At 50.4% G+C, this 21,031-nt stretch overlaps 1 protein-coding gene across 6 annotated transcripts in view; it reads left to right on the top strand.

Moving 5' to 3' along the window:
• Positions 1–890: 890 nt before the first annotated feature.
• The window catches only part of TC2N (tandem C2 domains, nuclear), a 41,918-nt gene continuing 21,777 nt past the window's right edge, over positions 891–21,031 (top strand). For 2 of the 6 annotated variants that reach the window (XM_060180915.1, XM_060180918.1), the window contains exon 1: positions 11,595–11,681. Coding sequence is in view for 2 of the 6 variants with exons in the window: in XM_060180919.1 (XP_060036902.1) it covers positions 20,076–20,155 (80 nt within the window). In the remaining 4 variants the exon portion in view is untranslated. Of the gene's footprint in view, positions 912–11,594; positions 11,682–20,071; positions 20,156–21,031 lie in introns of those variants that run through there. The other 4 variants (XM_060180919.1, XM_060180916.1, XM_060180914.1 and 1 more) reach the window with 4 other exon arrangements.

Below are 21,031 nucleotides of genomic sequence, written 5' to 3' on the forward strand. Positions count from 1 at the left end.
ATAAAAGGATGAAAATGTTGAAAAGCAATGTGGAAGCTAGAGAAGTGACTAATCTTTTTAATTTCTTTAGTGGAGGAGTAATGTTTTACATTCGACAGTAAATACAATAGTTTGCACATGCACAACATTTCCCAGTTTTCCATAACAATACAACCCCCACTAGGTCCTCTGTCATCCTTCTTGGACCTGGACTCTCCCTCCCACCCACCCCAGAGTCTTTTACTTTGGTGCAATATGCCAAATCCAGTTTAGGTTCTACTTGTGTTTTCTCTTCTGATCTTGTTTTTCAACTTCTGCCAGAGAGTGAGATCATCCCATATTCATCCTTCTGCTTCTGACTTATCTCACTTAACATAATTTCTTCAAGCTCCATCCAAGATGGGCTGAAGGTGAATTCACCATTTTTCATAGCTGAGTAGTATTCCATTGTGTATCTGGACCACAACTTGCTCAGCCACTCATCTGTTGGTGGACACCTGGGTGGCTTCCAGGTTTTGGCTATTGCACATTGTGCTGCTAAGAACGTATGTGTACACAGATCTTTTTGGATGGATGTGTTGGGTTCCTTAGGATATATCCCCAGGAGAGGAATTGCAGGGTCATAGGGTAGGTCCATTTCTAGCCTTCTGAGAGTTCTCCAGACTGCTCTCCACAGAGGTTGGACCAATTGACATTCCCACCAGTAGAAAGGTTACTAATCTTTTGGTCTACTCTTTTCATTTTTCATACGAGGTCCTGGGGGAAAAATGACCTGCCTTGACCATAAGGCCTTAATTACTTAATTGGCAAAATGGGGAGAAGATGGACTCAACCCTCGCCCAGGTCCAGGTGTTGCTCTTCAGGACCTGTAAGACCACCGGGAGTTGAAGAGCTCATTTTTCACCACCGGGGTGGTCTTTGCCAGAAACCAGGTATGTATAACTTTGCAGATGGCTGAAAAAGATAATAAAAGGCAGATGGTAAACACAGGACAGGCCAGGAAAGGGATTAAGAGAAAGACCCAGAATAAATGGGTTTTGAACACAGATCTGCGTAATCTATACAAAGCCAGGTCCTCTGTGACCTCTTCAGGACAGTCCCAGTGCTGTGAGTTCTCTCCTGGCTATCATCTCCCATGACTGGTCATAACCCAGGAGTTTTCCCACTCACCCAACTCTCCTTTTTAATGTCTTAGATCAGTGAGATGGGTTTCTCATTTCCAATGACTTGTTCCATACGTAAAGCAATGCGGCTTGGGGAACTGATCTGCATTTCAACAGGAGGCCTGATTAGTCAGGATGTTATCTCCTTTTGGGGGGAGCCTGCGACCTAGCATGAGAAGATTCTCTCTCAAGTGTGGTTCAGGGAAATTCTGTCTGGGGCCTGAGCTGAAAGAGGAAGTTTCCATGACGCCCTGGCCACTGTTCAGCAGACACAAGGACAGCAGATTCGGGGGGAAGCTGACATAATCTAGAACAAAGAAAAGGGAAAGAAAACTCCCAGCAGTGGATGGCTGACTTGCTGGCTCAGAAACTGATCAGTCAGGTCTACCTTTACACTTCTGTTGAGATTCTGGTGTGTGTAGCAGACCTTTCCAGACCCAGTGCCTTGACATGACACCAGGTGTGACTATTGCATGGAATATGGACGGGGCTCACAGGGGAAGGCTGGTCTCCGTCCCACAGTGTTGTGCCATCTGGAACAGCCCGACCAGCGGCTGCAGGAACCCTTCCAAGATGGCCCACCCACATAGCAGAATGTTGGTGCTGGCACAGTCACGCCGCGAGTCACGGCCCTTGTTCTCTTTGATGTGGCCTCTCCATGTGCTTCTCTCCACAAATTCCTGGGCTTCCTGACATCATAGTAACTGGTTTCCAAAAGCAAATAGCCAAAGAGGGTCATTTCACTGATTTCCACTGACATGCACAGTCTTTTCTGTCACAGTGCCACTTCCATAACCCTCTTTTGCCAGCCTGTCACATTGGTTATCCTAGAGAAGGGGGAGAGGGTTCTGACGATGGTTTTCAAGAATTAGGAACAGAACTCAAGCTGCCACACCAGCCGATGGCTTTTCCTTGTTCCTGTTCCTTGTTCCTTGTTTCCGAGGTCAGGCTTTCTGTTATTTGTGATGGAAAAGTGTCCTTGCTGGTAGCCTCACACAGCTGTGGGCAGCAGAATATCTCAAGTTAACAGCAATCACAGTGAAAACGGCAGCATGGTTGCGGTAGTTTGCAACCCAGATTGTGAAATTGTTTGCTTTCTTTCACTGACCAGAGCAGAATCAAGCCTCTGCGGTTGCACAAGGACCATTTGTCTTAGTTCTAGGAGATGTCTCTGGATGCTGATAAAGGGTGGAATCAGAGCAAGGAAATGGCACGTGGGAACACTGCTCCAGGTTAGGTCCTGTTGGCTTGGGCGCCTCTTACAGTGAGGTTTGGAAAGGGGCTCTGTTTTGTAGGCCAAGGGTGAAATCCTTTTCCTTCTGCGTATTTGCTTCAGTGAAGCCTATGTAGTCAAGGCCTCGTGATCACGTGACGTCCTCTTTCTGTTCCGTTGGCCTTTCTGTGAGTACAGGAAACAATAGGAGACTTCTTCTCGGTCTTCTTCATCATCCTGGCCACAGCAAACTCTCGCTAATAAAATAACTCAGTTTTCAAGTGTCACCGAGTTCATAGCTTTTCAATATAATGAAAACCAGATGTGCTTCTCCAGAATCTAGAACTCAAGAGAGCCAAGTGCTGAGCCAGGTGTGCAAAGCAGTCTTGTAAATAAAAGGGGGGTGGGCACTGGCACACCCATTGAGTGCACACCTCACCAAGTAGGAGGACCTGGGGTCAAGCCCCCAGTCCCCACTGCAGGGGGGAAGCTCCACGAGTGGTGAAGCAGGGCTGCAGGTGTCTCTCTCCTTCTTTATCTCCTCTCCCCTCCCAATTTCTCTCTGTCCTATAAATAAACAAATAAATAAAAAGAAAGAAAGAAAAAGGGAGTGACTGAGAGCTGAGCACTTACTGGGCCTCAGAGTGCTTCCGCCGCCGAGGTTTAATGAAAGAAGCTTGACCTTTAGAATCATACGCAGCCCTGTGTTCAAATTGTGGCTCCTCGATTATTTCTTTGGAAAGCTGACAACACTACTTATTTGAGTATTATTTGGAGAAGAATGCCCACTAGTTCCAAGAGTTGAGACGAACATTCCCCAGGGCTTGTGGGTGATAGATAAATGAGAACAGCAGTGATTCATTTCCCAGACCTATGTGGATGGGAGAAAGGAAGTGATTTCTGTAAAGTGGTTTTAGTTGGGAGGCTTCATATTTCTCAGTGTTTTTGGAGTGGGTTTATATGCTGGGGTGTAGGTGTGGGTGTGGCCAGGAAGGAGCCTGTGTCCCCTGGCCTCTTGGACTGTTGTTATTCATCAGAGATGAGCAGAGGTGATGAGTTGGTCAGCCTGCCAAGCAAGTGGATGTTTTGCAGGAAACGCCAAATGGTTTCCTAAGGGGATATATATATATATATTTTTGACACCTGCAGACCTGCTTCACCGCCTGTGAGGCGACTCCCCTGCAGGCGGGGAGCCGGGGGCTCGAACCAGGAGCCTTACGCCGGTCCTTGTGCTTTGTGCCGTGTGCGCTTAACCACTGCGCTACCGCCTGACTCCCGTAAGGGGCTATTGTTCAAGAATGGAAGGGGCTGCTTTGCTGGCCACCAGACCCCGGCTAGTCCCTGGGGCTCTGTCACCTCACAGGGTGACCCACAGCTCTGGGAAAGCCGACAGCTTGGAGTCGCTGCTGTGCCGGGAGCCCGTTTGTGTTGTTGTTGTTTCCTTCCCCTTCTGGCAAATGCGGCCCACAGCCGGTAGGAAATGGACCACAGACCTCCCACATGTCCTCAGAAAGAGAAATTCCAGCATCCTCAGTCCCCTCATAAACTAGATGGGTGGGGAGGCAGTGAAAGGCAGGGAGTGGTGGGGGAAGGAATGTCTGGAAACATACGACTGTTAAGTGTCTGCAAGCCCCTCCCGCCATCGGTGCTTTTAAGTCTGATGAAGACCACTGAGAGCTTCAGACTAACAAATCAAGATGCAATGGCCATAGGAGAATGTCTTGGGCTATTTGGTTCATCTGCTGGCCATATTTACTCGTCAATTCTTCTTATGGGCTTGGAGAGGACATCAAGAGAGGGGAAGAAATTCTTGGCGTCCACAGCTGCCTGGGGATTTTGCTGGGCAGATGAATTTCCCTAAGACGTTGATGAAAGCAAGAAATTGCCAATGACAGGCTTCAGCTTTTATTTTGGATAGTGATTTTGAGTTGCATGTATAAACAACCATCAATATTCTGCAATCACTTTTCTGGAGTTTTCACTCTTATACTTGGCTGTGACAAATAGTTAGGTTTGCTTCTAATCAATAAGACAGAAGATGTCTAGTGGGGTTTTATGGAGGGTCCGGAGCTAAGTTACCTAACAGACCATGGGCCCAGTTGGTGCCATTAATGACTTGGGAGGGGACCCTGGGCCCAGAAAGTCGTGACTGCAGGACATGACAGGCAGCAGCTATTGCTGTGCAGTGAACAGCTCCCCAGTGCCATGACAAGAAAACAACCGCTAGCCACTCTTTCTCACGGACCTGCTGGCCATCTGATCAGCGGGGGATTAGTTGATCTAGTCTAGGCTGATCTGGACTGGCTGACCTCTGTCCTTCATCCTCCGTGGACCAACTGGGTGATCTGAGCAAGACTGTGGTGTTGGCAGAAACACAGGCAGAGGAGTAAAGACCTGCACACCTGCCTCTCTTACCTGGGCCTGTAAGCTCAGAACTTCAACAGATTACTGCTAGATCTTTTTTTTAAACTTTTAAAATATTTATTTATTTTCCCTTTTGTTGCCCTTGTTTTTTTTTATTGTTGTTGTAGTTATTACTGTTGTTGTCAATGATGTCATTGTTGTTGGATAGGACAGAGAGAAATGGAGAGAGGAGGGGAAGACAGAGGGGGGGAGAGAAAGACAGACACCTGCAGACCTGCTTCACTACTTGTGCAGGTGGGGAGCCGGGGGCTCAAACCGGGATCCTTACGCCGGTCCTTGAGCTTGCGCCACCTGCACTTAACCTGCTGCGCTACTGCCCGACTCCTCCTGCCATATCTTTCTAAGGCACGAAGTCGGTTGCATGACTGGACCCATAATCTAGGAACAGGGAGATGAGTTTTACTCCAGCAGGGAAGGAACTGCAAGTCATGGCAGAGTGTGAATACAGAAGTGGGGCCCAGGCAGGAGTCTCAGCAGAAGGCTGCTGGGCAGGGTGTGGCTCAGTGGCAGAGCGCACGCTGTGGTGTTTGAGGACCTGGGTCCACTGGCACCCGAGGGGGGAGGAAGGGCCATGGCTGTGGTACCTTTGGGGAATGGAGCCCTCAGCTTTTGCTTTTCTGCTCCAGTGATGAGACTGTCTGCTCTGTAGCACTGACGGTGACTCTCCCTAGTCACTGCTAGCCGACATTCCTCCTCACTCTGAATTTTGGCCCCACAGTCAGGCTCAGGTGCCCTTCTGGCTACCACTTGGTTTCTGTTTGGCTGTTCCTGAGGAGGGGAGGACGTGGCCATAAGAAGCTGCTCCTTGGGCCCTGCTTTGCTTCTGTCTCCCCATCTTTCCCGAGTTGAAAGCCAGTTTCATATTCTGGGAACCTCACACGATGAAGCCAGAGGATAACTGTGGGACCACCTTTTCTTGGGGAGCCCTGCACTGTGGCACAATCCTTACCCAACTTTCTTTCATTCCAACATACACCCTGGCCCTGTCTTGCACAGCAGAAGGGGAGGGTGGGACATTCCTCATGACCTTCCTGCTTGGCAGGCAGTCAGAGGGCTCTGGGCAATCACTCTGGTATTCTGCAGTCATGAGATCTTGTAGGATCGTGGGGGGACCAAAGGTCTGAATATGGGGTCGGAGGATCAGAGAAAAGTCCATCTCCAGGCCTCATGAAGCTCCGCTGACAGTGGCCCTGTGGGGCCAACTTGCATTGGCTCTGGGAAGCCAGCACATCTGGCTGTTTGGGAGAGAGCCATGGGATGTTCTACGGGTAACAGTCATCTCTGCAGCCACATGCTTCAGCTCACTCTGGAGGTGGCCCCGTGTCTCTGGCGGTCAACAGGCCAGTGGGTAGGAGCGAGCTAGACACAGGGAGCGAGGCCAAACTAGAACCTTCCAGCACCTCTGCCCCTGTAGGGCTCAAGAGGCTCTTCAGAGAATAGTTCTAGTCCTCAGCTTTCCAAAGCCTGTCCAGCATTCTCCTTTTGATCAAGTTAACAAGACCATAGAGAGAAGGCAGTTGAGGGAGATCCAGGCTGACAGCTGAAGCGGTTGCATGTGGAGTTCAGAAGAAAGCAGTTGTTTGTTTCCTGTTTGAATCACTTCTTCCAATCCACATAGAATTAACAGGAAATGGGGATTTACATGTTTCTTAGTTTTAGTCAGAGTGTGTGGGGGGCTCTGTTCTGGAAACCTGGAGCAGTATCGCACCTGTCTCGCAGCCTCGCTGGACCAGCTCCCCAGCTAGACAGAGATGACATCGCTTTAATAAAACTGAGAAGTGTGTTGTTGATTTTGACAAGTCATCATTGGAAGTTGATCTTGTGGTTGGCAGAAAGCTCTTATTTTTCCTGAGCCCTCTCTCTCCCTCTGTTTATTTTTCTTTCCTAACCTTGCTCTGATTCCATGGGAGCTGCCGCTTCCACCTAGGGGCTGGGTGCTTTTTGTAGAGTCCTTCTGGGGAGCTGTCAGCTTTTTGGCTGGAGAGAGGAATCACGGAGGGACTCCCGACTCTGCAGAAATGTCACCTTCTCCTTGAAGCAGGTGGCGAGGACTGGACCTGCTGGGCCACAGCCGTGCACAAATGCTTGTCGAGCAAGTAAACGAATGAATCAGTGATGTAAGCAATCTAGCAACCATGTTTTTCTAAGGTAGAGAAGAGGCAGGAAATAACTGGGGGGGAGCAGAAGCCTGTCCGCACGCCATTGTACCTTTGTGGCCACTCCTATTTGTGGAATTATTCCACAAGCATGCTAGGAATTTGTACTACAAGTTTTTAAAAGTTCATTCAACAAATATTTGAGTTTCTTCTTTGTTAAGTGCTATGCTAGGTGTTCAGGAAAGAGGTAAAAGGCTGAATTTCTGCACACTGGTAACTCATGCAGAATGAGCAAGACTTGGACTGGAGTTGTACTGCACCAGAGTGAAAGACTCTGGGGTGGAAGGAGGGAGTAGGTCCTGGAACACGATGGTGGAGGAGGACCTAGCGAAGGTTAGTGTTGTGTGGAAAACTGAGACATGTTCTACATGTACCAACTATTGTATTTTACTGTTGAATGTAGACCATTATCCCCCTAATAAAGGGAAGAGGAGGAGGAGGAGAAGGAAAAGAAAGGAAGAAGGAAGAAAAGAAAGAAAGAAAGGAAGGAAGAAAGATGGAGGCCAATAATTACATTGTTGTGCAGATGTCACAATAAGGTACCTAACTTGCTCTGGGAAGAATGTTGGGGAGAGGTGGTACTTCAAGTGAAAGGCGTGTGAGAGTTAAAGGGGAGGCGTGCCAGGCAGGCGTGTCAGGAGCTGCTGTGAGCGCGGAAGGCGAGACATGCGTGGAGACAGGCAGTGAGAGAGGGCTAGGCTGGAGAGGCAGAGCCGTACTGTCTGTCACTGGGCACTTAAAAATGGCAGGAGGTAAGGGTCCGGGTAGTGGCACACCCAGTTAAGCACACAGATTACCATGTGCAAGGCCCAGGTTCAAGCCCCCAGCCCTCACCTGTAGTGGGGAAGCTTCACAAGCCCCAAAACATGGCTGCCCGCGTCTCTTTCTCTCTCCCTGTCTCCCTTTCCCTTCCTGATCGCTCTCTATGGAATAAATATATAGGTAAACACATAAATAAACTATAAAAACTACAGGAGTGAAGAATGAATAGGAAAAGAGTAGGAATATGGACCTGTGCTTTCTCTCCAGCCAATGAAAGAATACACAGAGGTAAAATTCAGGGAGCGCGATGGCCCACGTTCACCGGTCTGTGTTTGAGAGCGACCTCAGATGATGTGGCCTTAAATGCCGAGAACATCACTGCTGAGCAGTAACAAATGCAACTCTGCTGGTCAGGCCACAGTCGCCATCTTGTCAAGGGGAGAGGTGCAACACCAGAGCCACAGAGAGAAGAGAGAGGGCTGGAATCTCCTCCACTCAGGTCAGTGGGGCCTGAGGCTGAGAGAGGCGTTTCTAGGAAAACAACGGAACTGGCTTCCTGGTTTTCAAAGAACCTTGCCTGTCAACAGAGAGGGTTCTGCTAAGGAAGCTTTTTCACAGCAAAATTCCAGGAGCTCTTGCTCTTGGGACTCGTCAGTCAGTGGGGTTGAGGTTGTTCAATCGAGAATCCAAGTACTCAGGTCAATTTAGCACGTTTTATTGTGCATTCACACATCCCCTTCCTCCTCTGATTGGCATATTTAAGAGACATGTTCGTCTTCTGTGCTGTGAAGTCCAGTTCTGCAGGAGAGTAAAAGATAGGTAAAGATTCTGTCCTTGGGAGTCGGGCGGTGGCGCAGCAGGTTAAGCGCACGTGGCACAAAGCGCAGGGCCCGGCGTAAGGATCCCGGTTCGAGCCCCCGGCTCCCCACCTGCAGGGGAGTCGCTTCACGGGCGGTGAAGCAGGTCTGCAGGTGTCTATCTTTCTCTCCCCCCTCTCTCTGTCTTCCCCTCCTCTCTCCATTTCTCTCTGTCCTATCCAACAACAAAGCAACGTCAACGATGGCAATAATAACCGCAACGAGGCTGCAACAACTAGGGCAACAAAAAGGGGGAAAAATGGCCTCCAGGAGCGGTGGATTCATGGTGCAGGCACCGAGCCCAGCAATAACCCTGGAGGAAAAAAAAAAAAAAAAAAGATTCTGTCCTTAAAAGTCAATACATTAAAAAAAAAAAAAAAGCAGGAGGCCGGGTGGTGGTGCACCTAGTTGAGCACATGTATTACAATGCTCAAGGACCCAGGTTTGAGTCCCCGATCCCCACCTGCAGGGGGAAAGCATTGTGAGTGGTGAAAGCAGGGCTGCAGGTGCCTCTCTGTCTCTCTCCCGCTGTATCACCTCCTTCCCTCTTGACTTCTGGCTGTCTCTATCCTAAAGATTAAAAAAAAAGAAATTAAAAAGAAGTTAATACATGAATCTGGAGGTTTCTAGCCAGACATGTTTCTCCTTTTTTTTTAAATCTAGGGAAAATGTAAATGTATAACACATATATATCATGAATATTTATGATGCCCTCATAGGGTATCATAATATCCTGTCCACACTAATAATGTGTGCCATACAAAATCATGCTCTAGAAGTCTTGGAGTCTGGAGTCCACAGTCAATCTTGACTCTTTACTTGCACAGTGACTGTTTGTTCACCCCTCAATAATTTCAACTATAAAATGAGGTCAGTAACAGCTACACTGCAGTTGAGGATAAAATGAGATGACCTGTGAGAGCTTTGTGCAAACAGCACAGAACTTTGCAAACATCTGGAGCAGTGACAACATACTGAGGGTGAGCATACTGGGACTGACAGCAGGCAACAGGCATGTGATCAGGAAGAGAGCTGTGTGGTCTGGAGGGCAAGGGACACTTTCCTTCTGCCTCTGGATCCTCACTCCTGCTGGGAGTGTGAATAGGCACAAGCATCCAGGTTTCCCTGGCTGCAGGTCCTCACAGGAAAGCAAAGCTCCAGTGGGACAGTTAGGACCCAAAAGTTGATGTACTAAGCTGAACAAAGAGCAGTCAGTCATGAAAACTGGACAAGTCAGGAAGCCTGGGCTTGCACAGTTAATCATGCAGAAGTGACCAGGAAGATAAGGACTAGTTTAACAAGGCTTGTGTGTACAGTGTTCCCTCATCCTGAAGCTTATCTGGTGATAGGATGGGTCTTTGACGTCGGAGTTTCACCTGCTTTCAGAAGAAAAAGCTTGTTTAGAATGTTCTTCTTGTTCCTGCTCAAGTGGCTTTAATTCAAGATATTTTTATATTAAAATGGCATCTTTTGTGGTGGTAGATTACATTTATTAAAGAATTCAGGATGAAGCAAAGTAAAATAGGGAGCCAAGAAATGGCAAGTGGTTCTGCAAAAGGCTTTCACGCCTGAGTTTCTGAGGTCCCAGGTTCAATCCCTGGCTAGAGCTGAGCAGCACTTTGGTTAAAAAGAAAAAAAGGAAGGGGGCGGGGACAGGTTCTTAGGCCTTCAGGTGTGGTGGCAATCTTGAGGAAAGCAACTATATTTCTTAGATTAGTTTGAATTAGGACTTGCCCTGCCCTCTACTTTAGCACCCTTAGGACCTAGAGATGGAAACAGCCAACTCTGGGAAAGACTCCACACCAGGTAGAAACATATTCCAATCATCTCCATTTGCAATCCACCAGTCTCTCAAAAAGTGAGCCAAGCATCAGCAGATTATACAGAAATCATTCAACAACGTTCCAGCCGTGACTGAGAGTCTGGGAAGTCTGGAAGAAGAAGAAAAAGGGGGAAGGGGCAGGCAGCCCCTCTTGGGGTGCTGGGGTGGGTCTCCCACTAGAGCTTGAGGGGACTCTGTGGTGGTTGCTAGGAGGCCCTGACCAGCCAGCAGAAGCCAAGAGGGTAGCTTTGGGCTGTGGAAATGCAGAATGGTTCTGCCAAAAAGACCTTCAAGCCTGAGGCTTTGAAGTCCCCGATTCAATCCTCTGCACCTCCACAAGTCAATTCTGAGCTGTATCTGGTCTCTCTCTTTCTTTCATTAAAATAAGTTTTTTTTTTTAATCTGCCAAACTAATTAAGAAAGGCGATAGCTTTATAGCTAAGATAGCAACACTGACATCAAGTAATGGTACATAGACACAACTATGGAAAGGCTAAAGAAAATAAGGGCGTATGGCACCAAAGTAAAAGAATCTGTGGTGGACGGGAGGGCTCAGGTCCGGAACATGACGGGGGTTGAACTGTTATGTGGAAAACTGGTTAATGTTATGCTTGTACAAACGAGTGTATTTTATGTTGATTCTAAACCACTAGCCCCCCACCCCCATCACGAGGCCCCATTCACCCCCGGTTTTGGGGTGATGCTGACGGCCAATAAAGAAATAGAAATAAATAATAGAGGGAGAGGGAAAGGGATTGGTGCAGAAAACTCTGCAAAGAAAGCGTGTCTGCACCTCCTGCTCCTGTTCAAAGAGGACGAGGTTCCCGTGTATCCCTGGCTTTCGGGTGACATCGACGGCCACCCCTCCATCAATAAACAGATAAATAAAACTTAAACGAAATCGGAGGCTCCTTAGGCCAGAAGGTCCCCTCTACCCTCCTGCCTTTTCTCTCCCTCTGGTCCCCTCGGTCCATGCCAAGCTGCTTGGTGCTCTAGACCTTTGGTGGCGGGTGGCCGGGAAGAAACAGGCGGGAAGAACTCGGTGCACCTGCAGCAGCCTGGGCTCCGCACACCTTTGGGGCGGCACCGACCTGCCGGGGGCGGGGCTGACCCCTACAGGGGCGGGGCTGACCCCACAGGGGCGGGGCTGACCTGCAGGGGGCGGACAGGCGCGGAGGACGCGGGGCCTATCTGGCTGGGGCGGGGCCTGCGTGGGGCGGGGCCTGCGTGGGGCGGGGCCTGCGTGGGGCGGGGCGAGGCAGGGAGCCGCCCTCTCCGCCACTGAGCGCCGGTTGCCCAGCGCAGGTGAGGCGCGGGGCGCGGGGCGCGGGGCGCGGGGCGCGGGGCGCGGGGCGCGGGGCGCGGGGCGCGGGGCGCGGGGCGCGGGGCGCGGGGCGCGGGGCGCGGGGCGCGGGGCGCGGCGACCCCTCCTGGGCGCTGAGGGTCGCACTCGAGGTCCCCGGACTGCGCGGAGCGCCCGGAGCCTGCCCTGCGGCTGCGCGTGGAGCAGCTGCTGCTTTGGGGTCACCTTTGACCCCGTCGAGGGCGCCACCTTGGCCAGCGGCACCTGCGGGAGGGGCGGGAGCTGGAGGGGGCCGCGTCCTGGGCCAGGTGGTGCTGGGTGCTCTGGGTGACAGTCCCCTACACACACTCTCACCTGGGCCAGGTGGTGCTGGGTGCTCTGGGTGACAGTGTCCCCTACACACACTCTCACCTGGGTCAGGTGGTGCTGGGTGCTCTGGGTGACAGTCCCCTACACACACTCTCACCTGGGCCAGGTGGTGCTGGGTGCTCTGGGTGACAGTGTCCCCTACACACACTCTCACCTGGGTCAGGTGGTGCTGGGTGCTCTGGGTGACAGTCCCCTACACACACTCACACCTGGGCCAGGTGGTGCTGGGTGCTCTGGGTGACAGTGTCCCCTACACACACTCTCACCTGGGTCAGGTGGTGCTGGCTGCTCTGGGTGACAGTGTCCTACACACACTCACACCAGGGTCAGGTGGTGCTGGGTGCTCTGGGTGACAGTGTCCTACACACACTCTCACCTGGGTCAGGTGGTGCTGGGTGCTCTGGGTGACAGTCCCCTACACACACTCTCACCTGGGTCAGGTGGTGCTGGGTGCTCTGGGTGACAGTCCCCTACACACACTCTCACCTGAGTCAGGTGGTGCTGGGTGCTCTGGGTGACAGTCCCCCCCACACTCACACCTGGGTCAGGTGGTGCTGGGTGCTCTGGGTGACAGTCCCCCCCACACTCACACCTGGGCCAGGTGGTGCTGGGTGCTCTGGGTGACAGTGTCCCCTACACACACTCACACCTGGGCCAGGTGGTGCTGGGTGCTCTGGGTGACAGTGTCCCCTACACACACTCACACCTGGGTCAGGTGGTGCTGGGTGCTCTGGGTGACAGTGTCCCCTACACACACTCACACCCGGGCCAGGTGGTGCTGGGTGCTCTGGGTGACAGTGTCCCCTACACACACTCTCACCTGGGTCAGGTGGTGCTGGGTGCTCTGGGTGACAGTCCCCTACACACACTCACACCTGGGTCAGGTGGTGCTGGGTGCTCTGGGTGACAGTCCCCCCCACACTCACACCTGGGTCAGGTGGTGCTGGGTGCTCTGGGTGACAGTCCCCCCCACACTCACACCTGGGCCAGGTGGTGCTGGGTGCTCTGGGTGACAGTGTCCCCTACACACACTCACACCTGGGTCAGGTGGTGCTGGGTGCTCTGGGTGACAGTGTCCCCTACACACACTCACACCTGGGCCAGGTGGTGCTGGGTGCTCTGGGTGACAGTGTCCCCTACACACACTCACACCTGGGCCAGGTGGTGCTGGGTGCTCTGGGTGACAGTGTCCCCTACACACAATCACAACTGGGTCAGGTGGTGCTGGGTGCTCTGGGTGACAGTGTCCCCTACACACACTCTCACCTGGGTCAGGTGGTGCTGGGTGCTCTGGGTGACAGTCCCCTACACACACTCACACCTGGGTCAGGTGGTGCTGGGTGCTCTGGGTGACAGTGTCCCCTACACACACTCACACCTGGGTCAGGTGGTGCTGGGTGCTCTGGGTGACAGTCCCCCCCACACTCACACCTGGGCCAGGTGGTGCTGGGTGCTCTGGGTGACAGTCCCCCCCACACTCACACCTGGGTCAGGTGGTGCTGGGTGCTCTGGGTGACAGTCCCCTACACACACTCACACCTGGGCCAGGTGGTGCTGGGTGCTCTGGGTGACAGTGTCCCCTACACACACTCTCACCTGGGTCAGGTGGTGCTGGGTGCTCTGGGTGACAGTCCCCTACACACACTCTCACCTGGGCCAGGTGGTGCTGGGTGCTCTGGGTGACAGTGTCCCCTACACACACTCACACCTGGGCCAGGTGGTGCTGGGTGCTCTGGGTGACAGTGTCCCCTACACACACTCTCACCTGGGTCAGGTGGTGCTGGGTGCTCTGGGTGACAGTGTCCCCTACACACACTCTCACCTGGGTCAGGTGGTGCTGGGTGCTCTGGGTGACAGTCCCCTACACACACTCACACCTGGGCCAGGTGGTGCTGGGTGCTCTGGGTGACAGTGTCCCCTACACACACTCTCACCTGGGTCAGGTGGTGCTGGGTGCTCTGGGTGACAGTGTCCCCTACACACACTCACACCTGGGTCAGGTGGTGCTGGGTGCTCTGGGTGACAGTGTCCCCTACACACACTCACACCTGGGCCAGGTGGTGCTGGGTGCTCTGGGTGACAGTCCCCTACACACACTCACACCTGGGCCAGGTGGTGCTGGGTGCTCTGGGTGACAGTGTCCCCTACACACACTCTCACCTGGGTCAGGTGGTGCTGGGTGCTCTGGGTGACAGTGTCCCCTACACACACTCTCACCTGGGCCAGGTGGTGCTGGGTGCTCTGGGTGACAGTGTCCCCTACACACACTCTCACCTGGGTCAGGTGGTGCTGGCTGCTCTGGGTGACAGTGTCCTACACACACTCACACCAGGGTCAGGTGGTGCTGGGTGCTCTGGGTGACTGTGTCCTACACACACTCTCACCTGGGTCAGGTGGTGCTGGGTGCTCTGGGTGACAGTGCCCCCTACACACACTCACACCTGGGTCAGGTGGTGCTGGGTGCTCTGGGTGACAGTCCCCTACACACACTCACACCTGGGTCAGGTGGTGCTGGGTGCTCTGGGTGACAGTCCCCTACACACACTCACACCTGGGTCAGGTGGTGCTGGGTGCTCTGGGTGACAGTGTCCCCTACACACACACACACACACCCCTGGGTCAGGTGGTGCTGGGTGCTCTGGGTGACAGTGCCCCCCCCCCCGACCCCTTCTGTGGTTTCTGCAGGGCTTGGAGGGTCTCCCTGCTGTGGAGGTGCACCTGCCTCTCTTGATGTCATGCCAGGCTGCCCCTCCCGGAGCAGGCAGACCTGGATACCTGACCCAGGTGGAGGCGAGGCAGGTTCAGGGCACCTTCTCTTGTGGGATCGAAGACTGTGAAAATGCAGTTTCCCTCTTTAAATCAGGCAGGCACTTAATAGGCTTTCTAAAAACCGCTTCATTTGTTTTGATCTTACTGGATGGAGGTAGAGGAGAGGAGGATAGGGGAAGTAGAGGCAGGCAGGCAGGCGCCGCCTCACTGCTTGTGAAGCGTCTCCCCTGCCGGTGTAGACCTGGGGCTTGAACCCAGGTCCTTGTGTGTGGTGATGTGTGCCACCGCCTCGCCCCACATCCCCCCTCTTCCTTCTCTCCTCCCTTCCCCCTCCCTCCCTTTCTCTCTCTCGTCTCCCCCTCTCCTTCCCTTTTTTCTCTTAATACTGTAAACAATCACCTGGGAAACTATTAAGTCAGCAAGAGCCAAATCGCTTACTTGCCAGTTTAATATTTGGATACCTTGCTCTATCACAGTTAAAAGTAGATTCCCCCCCCCCCCCCCAGGAACTGTCAGGAACTGTCAGCATCGCTGACATTGCAGAGTTAGGGCTCAAGGGCCTGCTTCTTGGTTTTCTCTCCCTTTCTGGGTTCAGCTAGTGAGTTACCTTTGCAACAAAAGGAAGACACCTTCATAAATATTTCCTTTAACCCTCCAAGTGGGGAAAATGATGACATCGCTTGTATTTTACTGGTTCCACTCAAACTGTAAGCGCATTTTCATGAACAAACCAGAGACTGATTCAGGTGGAGCAACAGTGAGTCTAGTCACATCTCTGGCAGGCTGTCTGGCTGGTTCAAGGTAAACAAGGTCCCTGTGGGGTGTTCCTGAAGTTCCCGGGAGAGTTATAGATCCTGGAAGCTGCTCTGAGAGTCTGGGGCTGCGGAGGGACTCCCCCAAGAAGGAAGAAGAAGACAGGAGAGCCAGGGGAGGGTGACTCGGGCATGCTAAGCAGTAGGTAGAGACGCCTAGGAGGTGGGAGGAAAACTAGCAGAGAGGCAGAAACCTGCCTGGGGAGGGCGGCCCTGAGAAGACATCGTCCTGGGCGTTCGGAAGACTTCCTGGAGCACCTGCTGGCTTGCCCAGTTGAGGGAGTCACTGGCCTCTGCAGAAATAATTCAAGTAAAACATGAATTTGAGGGGATTTTGCAGTGGGTAGAAGAGGAAGAAGTAAGGACAGTGAGGAATCTTATTTTGAGAAGCAGGTCAGAAGGGAGAGGGTGGTGGAAGGGAGGTGCTGTCCGGTGGTCAGGGTCAGCGCTGCTCCTCTGCTGAGCATACTGAATAAAAAGAGTAAGCGGTTTTATCTCTGCCCCCTTTCACATATGGATATCTTACTTTTTAGTGGCAGTCTGGTTTTAGATTCAGGTGTGTTATCAGTGTTGAAAACCACCTGTTCACGGGCTGTGTTACACTGTGATTTCTCTGAGTTTCAGTATTTGATGCATTAACTTGTAAGGTGCATATTTCAGTGACTTTCTACAAATCTTGAGAACCAGGTGTATTCATGGGAAAATGTTCCTGAGTCATCTTTCTTTCTCTCTTTCCCTTCCTTCCTTCCTTCCTTCCTTCCTTCCTTCCTTCCTTCCTTCCTATAGTGAACTTCACTTCAGTCTTCATTGAAAGTATTGAAACGCTTATTCAGAGAAGAATTCTTGTGTGTATTTTCCTTAGGAAAGTGAAAAGAATTGCTAAGGAGGGAAAGTTGGAACCCTCACACCTTGCTGGTCAGAATATGTTGGTGCAGTCATTGTTTTCACAGCTGCACAGCTGCTTCATTCCTGATGGTCTCTCTGTCTCCCTCTCTCTTAATAGAGGGAAGAGAGACAGGGGAGAGATACCACAGTTGCTCCATCAGTCATGAAGCTTCCCTTGGGCAGGTGTGCCCGTGTGGTGCCCAGGGGCATGAACCTGGGTCCTCATACATGGTAAAGTGTGTGCCCTGCCAGCCAGAAATTGAAAGGAAAGGGGGAGAGAGACAGAGAGACACCTGCAGTCCTGTTTCACCACTTGTGAAGCTTCCCCCCGTAGGTGGGGACCAGGGGCTTGAACCCGTGTCCTTGCGCACTGTAACCTGTACACTCAACCAAGTGCACCACTACCCGGCCACATGGACATTTTTAATATTAATACATTTTTAATCTGTATAAAAGTGATTAGGGTATAGTGTAAGAATCATAGTATCCTCCCCACATGGTTATCATTTTTTTTCTACTATCATTTATTGGATACTCCCTTCTTCCAGTGCTTAGAAAGGATATGTGGCATATGTTCTTATGACAAATGGTGCTTATGATAGTGTCTCATGTTGCAGTTTTACATGTGTGTGTGCACATGCACACATTTCGGGACTAGTCTTTGTTTTCCATTTTTTTATTGGACGGGACAGAGAGAAATTGAGAGGGGGAAGATAGGGAGAGGGGACAGCTGCAGACCTGTTTCACAGCTTGGGAAGCTACCCCTGTTCTTTGTTCAATCTTCTTGTGTGTCCTTGCCAGTTTTACTTTATTTGTACAAAGTGCCTTGGTAGAGAGAACAAATCACCCACCTCTGTTTCTTTTAAAACCAGACTTTCCCTTCAGATTGATGTTTACTTTTTCCTAAAGTAAACTTTTCTTAGAGTGTAATGTGTTCCTTCAGTCTGAAATATCTGCTGTAATCACCAGAGGCCACACGCAACTGGCAGCAGCTGAATGTGTAGGACTAGGAGGTCTGGTTTTTACAAGTCCTCTTTTCACTCGCTAGAGGCAATTTTAACTTAAAAAGTAAATAAAAGATTTTCATTTGGGGGTATAACTAAGATAGCTGGGAACCCCTTCACTGAAAATAGCTCATTAGGGAAAAAAAAAAAACACATTTCAAAGGTGCTTAGAAATGGATACGGCCTCCGAGGAAGCTGAAAACCCGAGAGACTGGAGGAGTCTTTCAGTCTTATTTGCTGCACTGGGGGAACTGGACTGAATTTCATGAGTCTGAAGAGCTTAGTGGCTTTCAGGGTGGCTGGCCCAGGGAGAAGCAGGGTAAATTACCAGGAAGGTTTTTGTGCATGATGCAGGGATCCCCAAGGCCTGTGATGTCATGGAAAGAATAGAATGTCACTTGGCCTCCTCCAAGGACCTGCACGGAAGGTCACCTTGGCGCCAAGAGAAGCAGTGGAGGGGGAAGCCTGGCTCTGGGCAGTGATGCCCCCAGAACACGGTGAACGTCACACAGCCTTGGTACTCTAGAAAATTTCAGGTTGTGAACTAAGAGGTTTATTTGTTTGCTTTTGAAATACAAGTCACATGCCACTTGCTTTTCATTTAATTAGTTGCTGCTAAAGTCCCTCTCCTCAGTGTTAAAGTTATTCCCAAGTATTCTGTGGGTTGATTTTTGAATGGAATAGATTTCCTACTTGTATTTTTAGGTTGTTGTTGTTAGCTTATAGAAATATTGTACAACCGATTTTTGCTTGAGAAGCCAGTGTTTTATCCCTTGCTCTATCCCCTGGGTCCACAACCAGTTTTTATTTATCAGACTTCTTCTTCTTCTTCTAGCGTTTGCCCTTCTTCCGTAGCCAGTCAACAGCGTCAGGTTGAGCCTGATGTCTGCTTGTTGCTGGCTTTGAAAGTGACTGGGATCCATGTGGATTCAGTCGGCTAGGAAGGATCGTCAGTTTCCCCAATAAATGGGTACTCACGGGATGCACCACGAGAAGGTCGATCCAATGCATCCCATTTATCAGACTTTTGTGCATCAATTCTTGTATATAACTTATCCTAGTAGTTGTTTAGTGTATCACTTTGGCTTTTTTTTATCCCTTTTGTTGCCTTGTTGTTTATTGTTGTTGTTGTTGATGTCATCATTGTTGGGTAGGACAGAGAGACATGGAGAGAGGAGGGGAAGACAGAGAGGGCGAGAGAAAGACAGACACCTGCAGACCTGCTTCACCGCCTGTGAAGCGACTCCCCTGCAGGTGGGGAGCTGGGGCTCGGACTGAGATCCTTACACGGCCCTTGCACTTTCCACCACATGCGCTTAAACCGCTGTACTACCGCCTGGCACCCTTTGGCTTTTTTTTTTTTAATTTAAAATATGTTCTGTAGGAATAAACATTTTTACTTTTTAATTTTTATTTGTTGTTTTTTTAACCAGAGCACTGCTCAGCTCTGGCTTATAGTGGTGCTAGGGATTGAACCTGGGACTTTAGAACCTCAGAATCTTTTGCATAATCACCATGCTATCTCCCCTTACCCTTCTTTTAAATTTATTTATTTTTATTTTTTTAATTTTTATTTGCCTCCAGGGTTAACGAATCCACTGCTCCTGGAGGCTATTTTTTCCCCTTTTGTTGCCCTTGTTGTTTATCGTTACTGTTATTATTATTGTTAGTAATATTGTTGTTGTTGTTGGATAGGACAGAGAGAAATGGAGAGAGGGGGGAGAGAGACAGACACCTGCAGACCTGCTTCACCGCCTGTGAAGCGACTCCCCTGCAGGTGGGGAGCTGGGGGCTCGAACCGGGATCCTTACGCCGGTCCTTGCGCTTTGCGCCACATGTGCTTAACCCGCTGCACCACTGCCTGTTGCCCCCCTACTTTTAAATTTCTGATTTGGATTTCTCTTATATCTTTTTAAAAATTATTTATTTATTGGGAGTCGGGCGGTAGCGCAGCGGGTTAAGCACAGCTGACCCAAAGCATAAAGACCCGCGGAAGGATCCCGGTTCGAGCCCCCGGCTCCCCACCTGCAGGGGAGTCGCTTCACAGGCGGTGAAGCAGGTCTGCAGGTGTCTGTCTTTCTCTCCCCTCCTCTCCTCTCTCCATTTCTCTCTGTCCTATCCAATAATGATGACATCAACAATAATAATAACTACAATAATAATAAAAAGGGCAACAAAAGGGAAAATAAATAAATGAATACAAAAAAAAAATTATTTATTTATTGGATAAAGATGAAAACTGAGATGAAAGGGAGAGGGAGAAAGACAGAAAGACCTTGCAGCCCTGCTTCACCTGTGAGCTTCCCCGCTGCAGGTGAGAACTGGGTTTGAACCTGGGTCTTTGCACTTGGTAGTATACACTCAAGCGAGAGCGCCACCACCCTACCCCTCACTTACATCTTTCTAGTCTGGCTGCCCTGGTTCAAATCTGTTGTTTAATGTCTAGCAGAAGTCTGTGGCTCTCTACAGCAGGCCATCCAAACCCTAGCTGCCTTACAAGTGTTTCCTTTTCTCACCTCCCTCGTCTCCTTGGCTCTACTTGGCTTGGCTCAGCGTCATGAACTTTGAGAACCTTCCCCCGGAAGTCGTCACCATCTTAAAGCAGCCCATCCACGTTCCCTTCCTGACTAATGTCAGGTGTGTGCAAATTGACTGGGGTCAGAAGTGTAGTTTGCTGAGGATGGCGAGACTTTCCTAGAAGCTGGTCACGTATTTAGTTCTTAGTGCGTCCTTGCTGGGTTCCTGTTTTGTGTCAGCAGCATCTTGTGCTGTGTGTTAAGTAGAAAGTGAATACAAGATATTCCTGAACAATTTATATTCTAGCAGGGGAGATGGAGCCGGTATCATAAAGTATTAAGAGAAAATGTTCACAGGAAGTTTAGAAATGAGAGGAACTAGTGTGTGCTGTGTTAGCAAGGAGTATATCCTCTAAACAGGCTAAAAAGGGCTTTTGAAAAGACAGGCAGATCAGTTATAATGCACAATGGGAAATCATTTATATAGTGGGAAAAATACACCATTTGTGATGACTTCAAACCTATCTTAACCGGCATCTTCTTAAGAAAAGTTTAGGATTTGTGTGAGGAAAATTATAAGAACTCAAAGAAGCGATACCATCTTCTGGGTAGGAAGACTCAAATTCTAAAGGTAACGTGGTTTTTTTTTCATCATTTACAAATTACTTAATCCTAGTGAAAATGCCATCAGATTTCATCTCCTGAGGGCTAGACTGATTACAAAGTTAATTTGCAGAGCAGAGACTCAAGGGTAGTTGAGAGAACCCTAAGGCATGAGCAGCAGGGCAGGAGGCTGGCACTGCTTGGTACTAAAGCATATTGTGGACCTTTGTAATGAAAAGAAATATGTGTTGTTGGTACAGGGATCAGCTGAAGACAATAGCAAGTACATGAGTAAACCCAGTTGCGTGTGGAGACAGTCTGTAATAAAGGCAGCATCGTAAAGTCAGTGGAGAAAGGGAGGAGTCCCTAAGGCGGCCATGCTGGAGGTAGTGCC

Source organism: Erinaceus europaeus, chromosome 22, assembly GCF_950295315.1.
Source record: "Erinaceus europaeus chromosome 22, mEriEur2.1, whole genome shotgun sequence".
Classification (NCBI taxonomy): Eukaryota; Metazoa; Chordata; class Mammalia; order Eulipotyphla; family Erinaceidae; genus Erinaceus; species Erinaceus europaeus.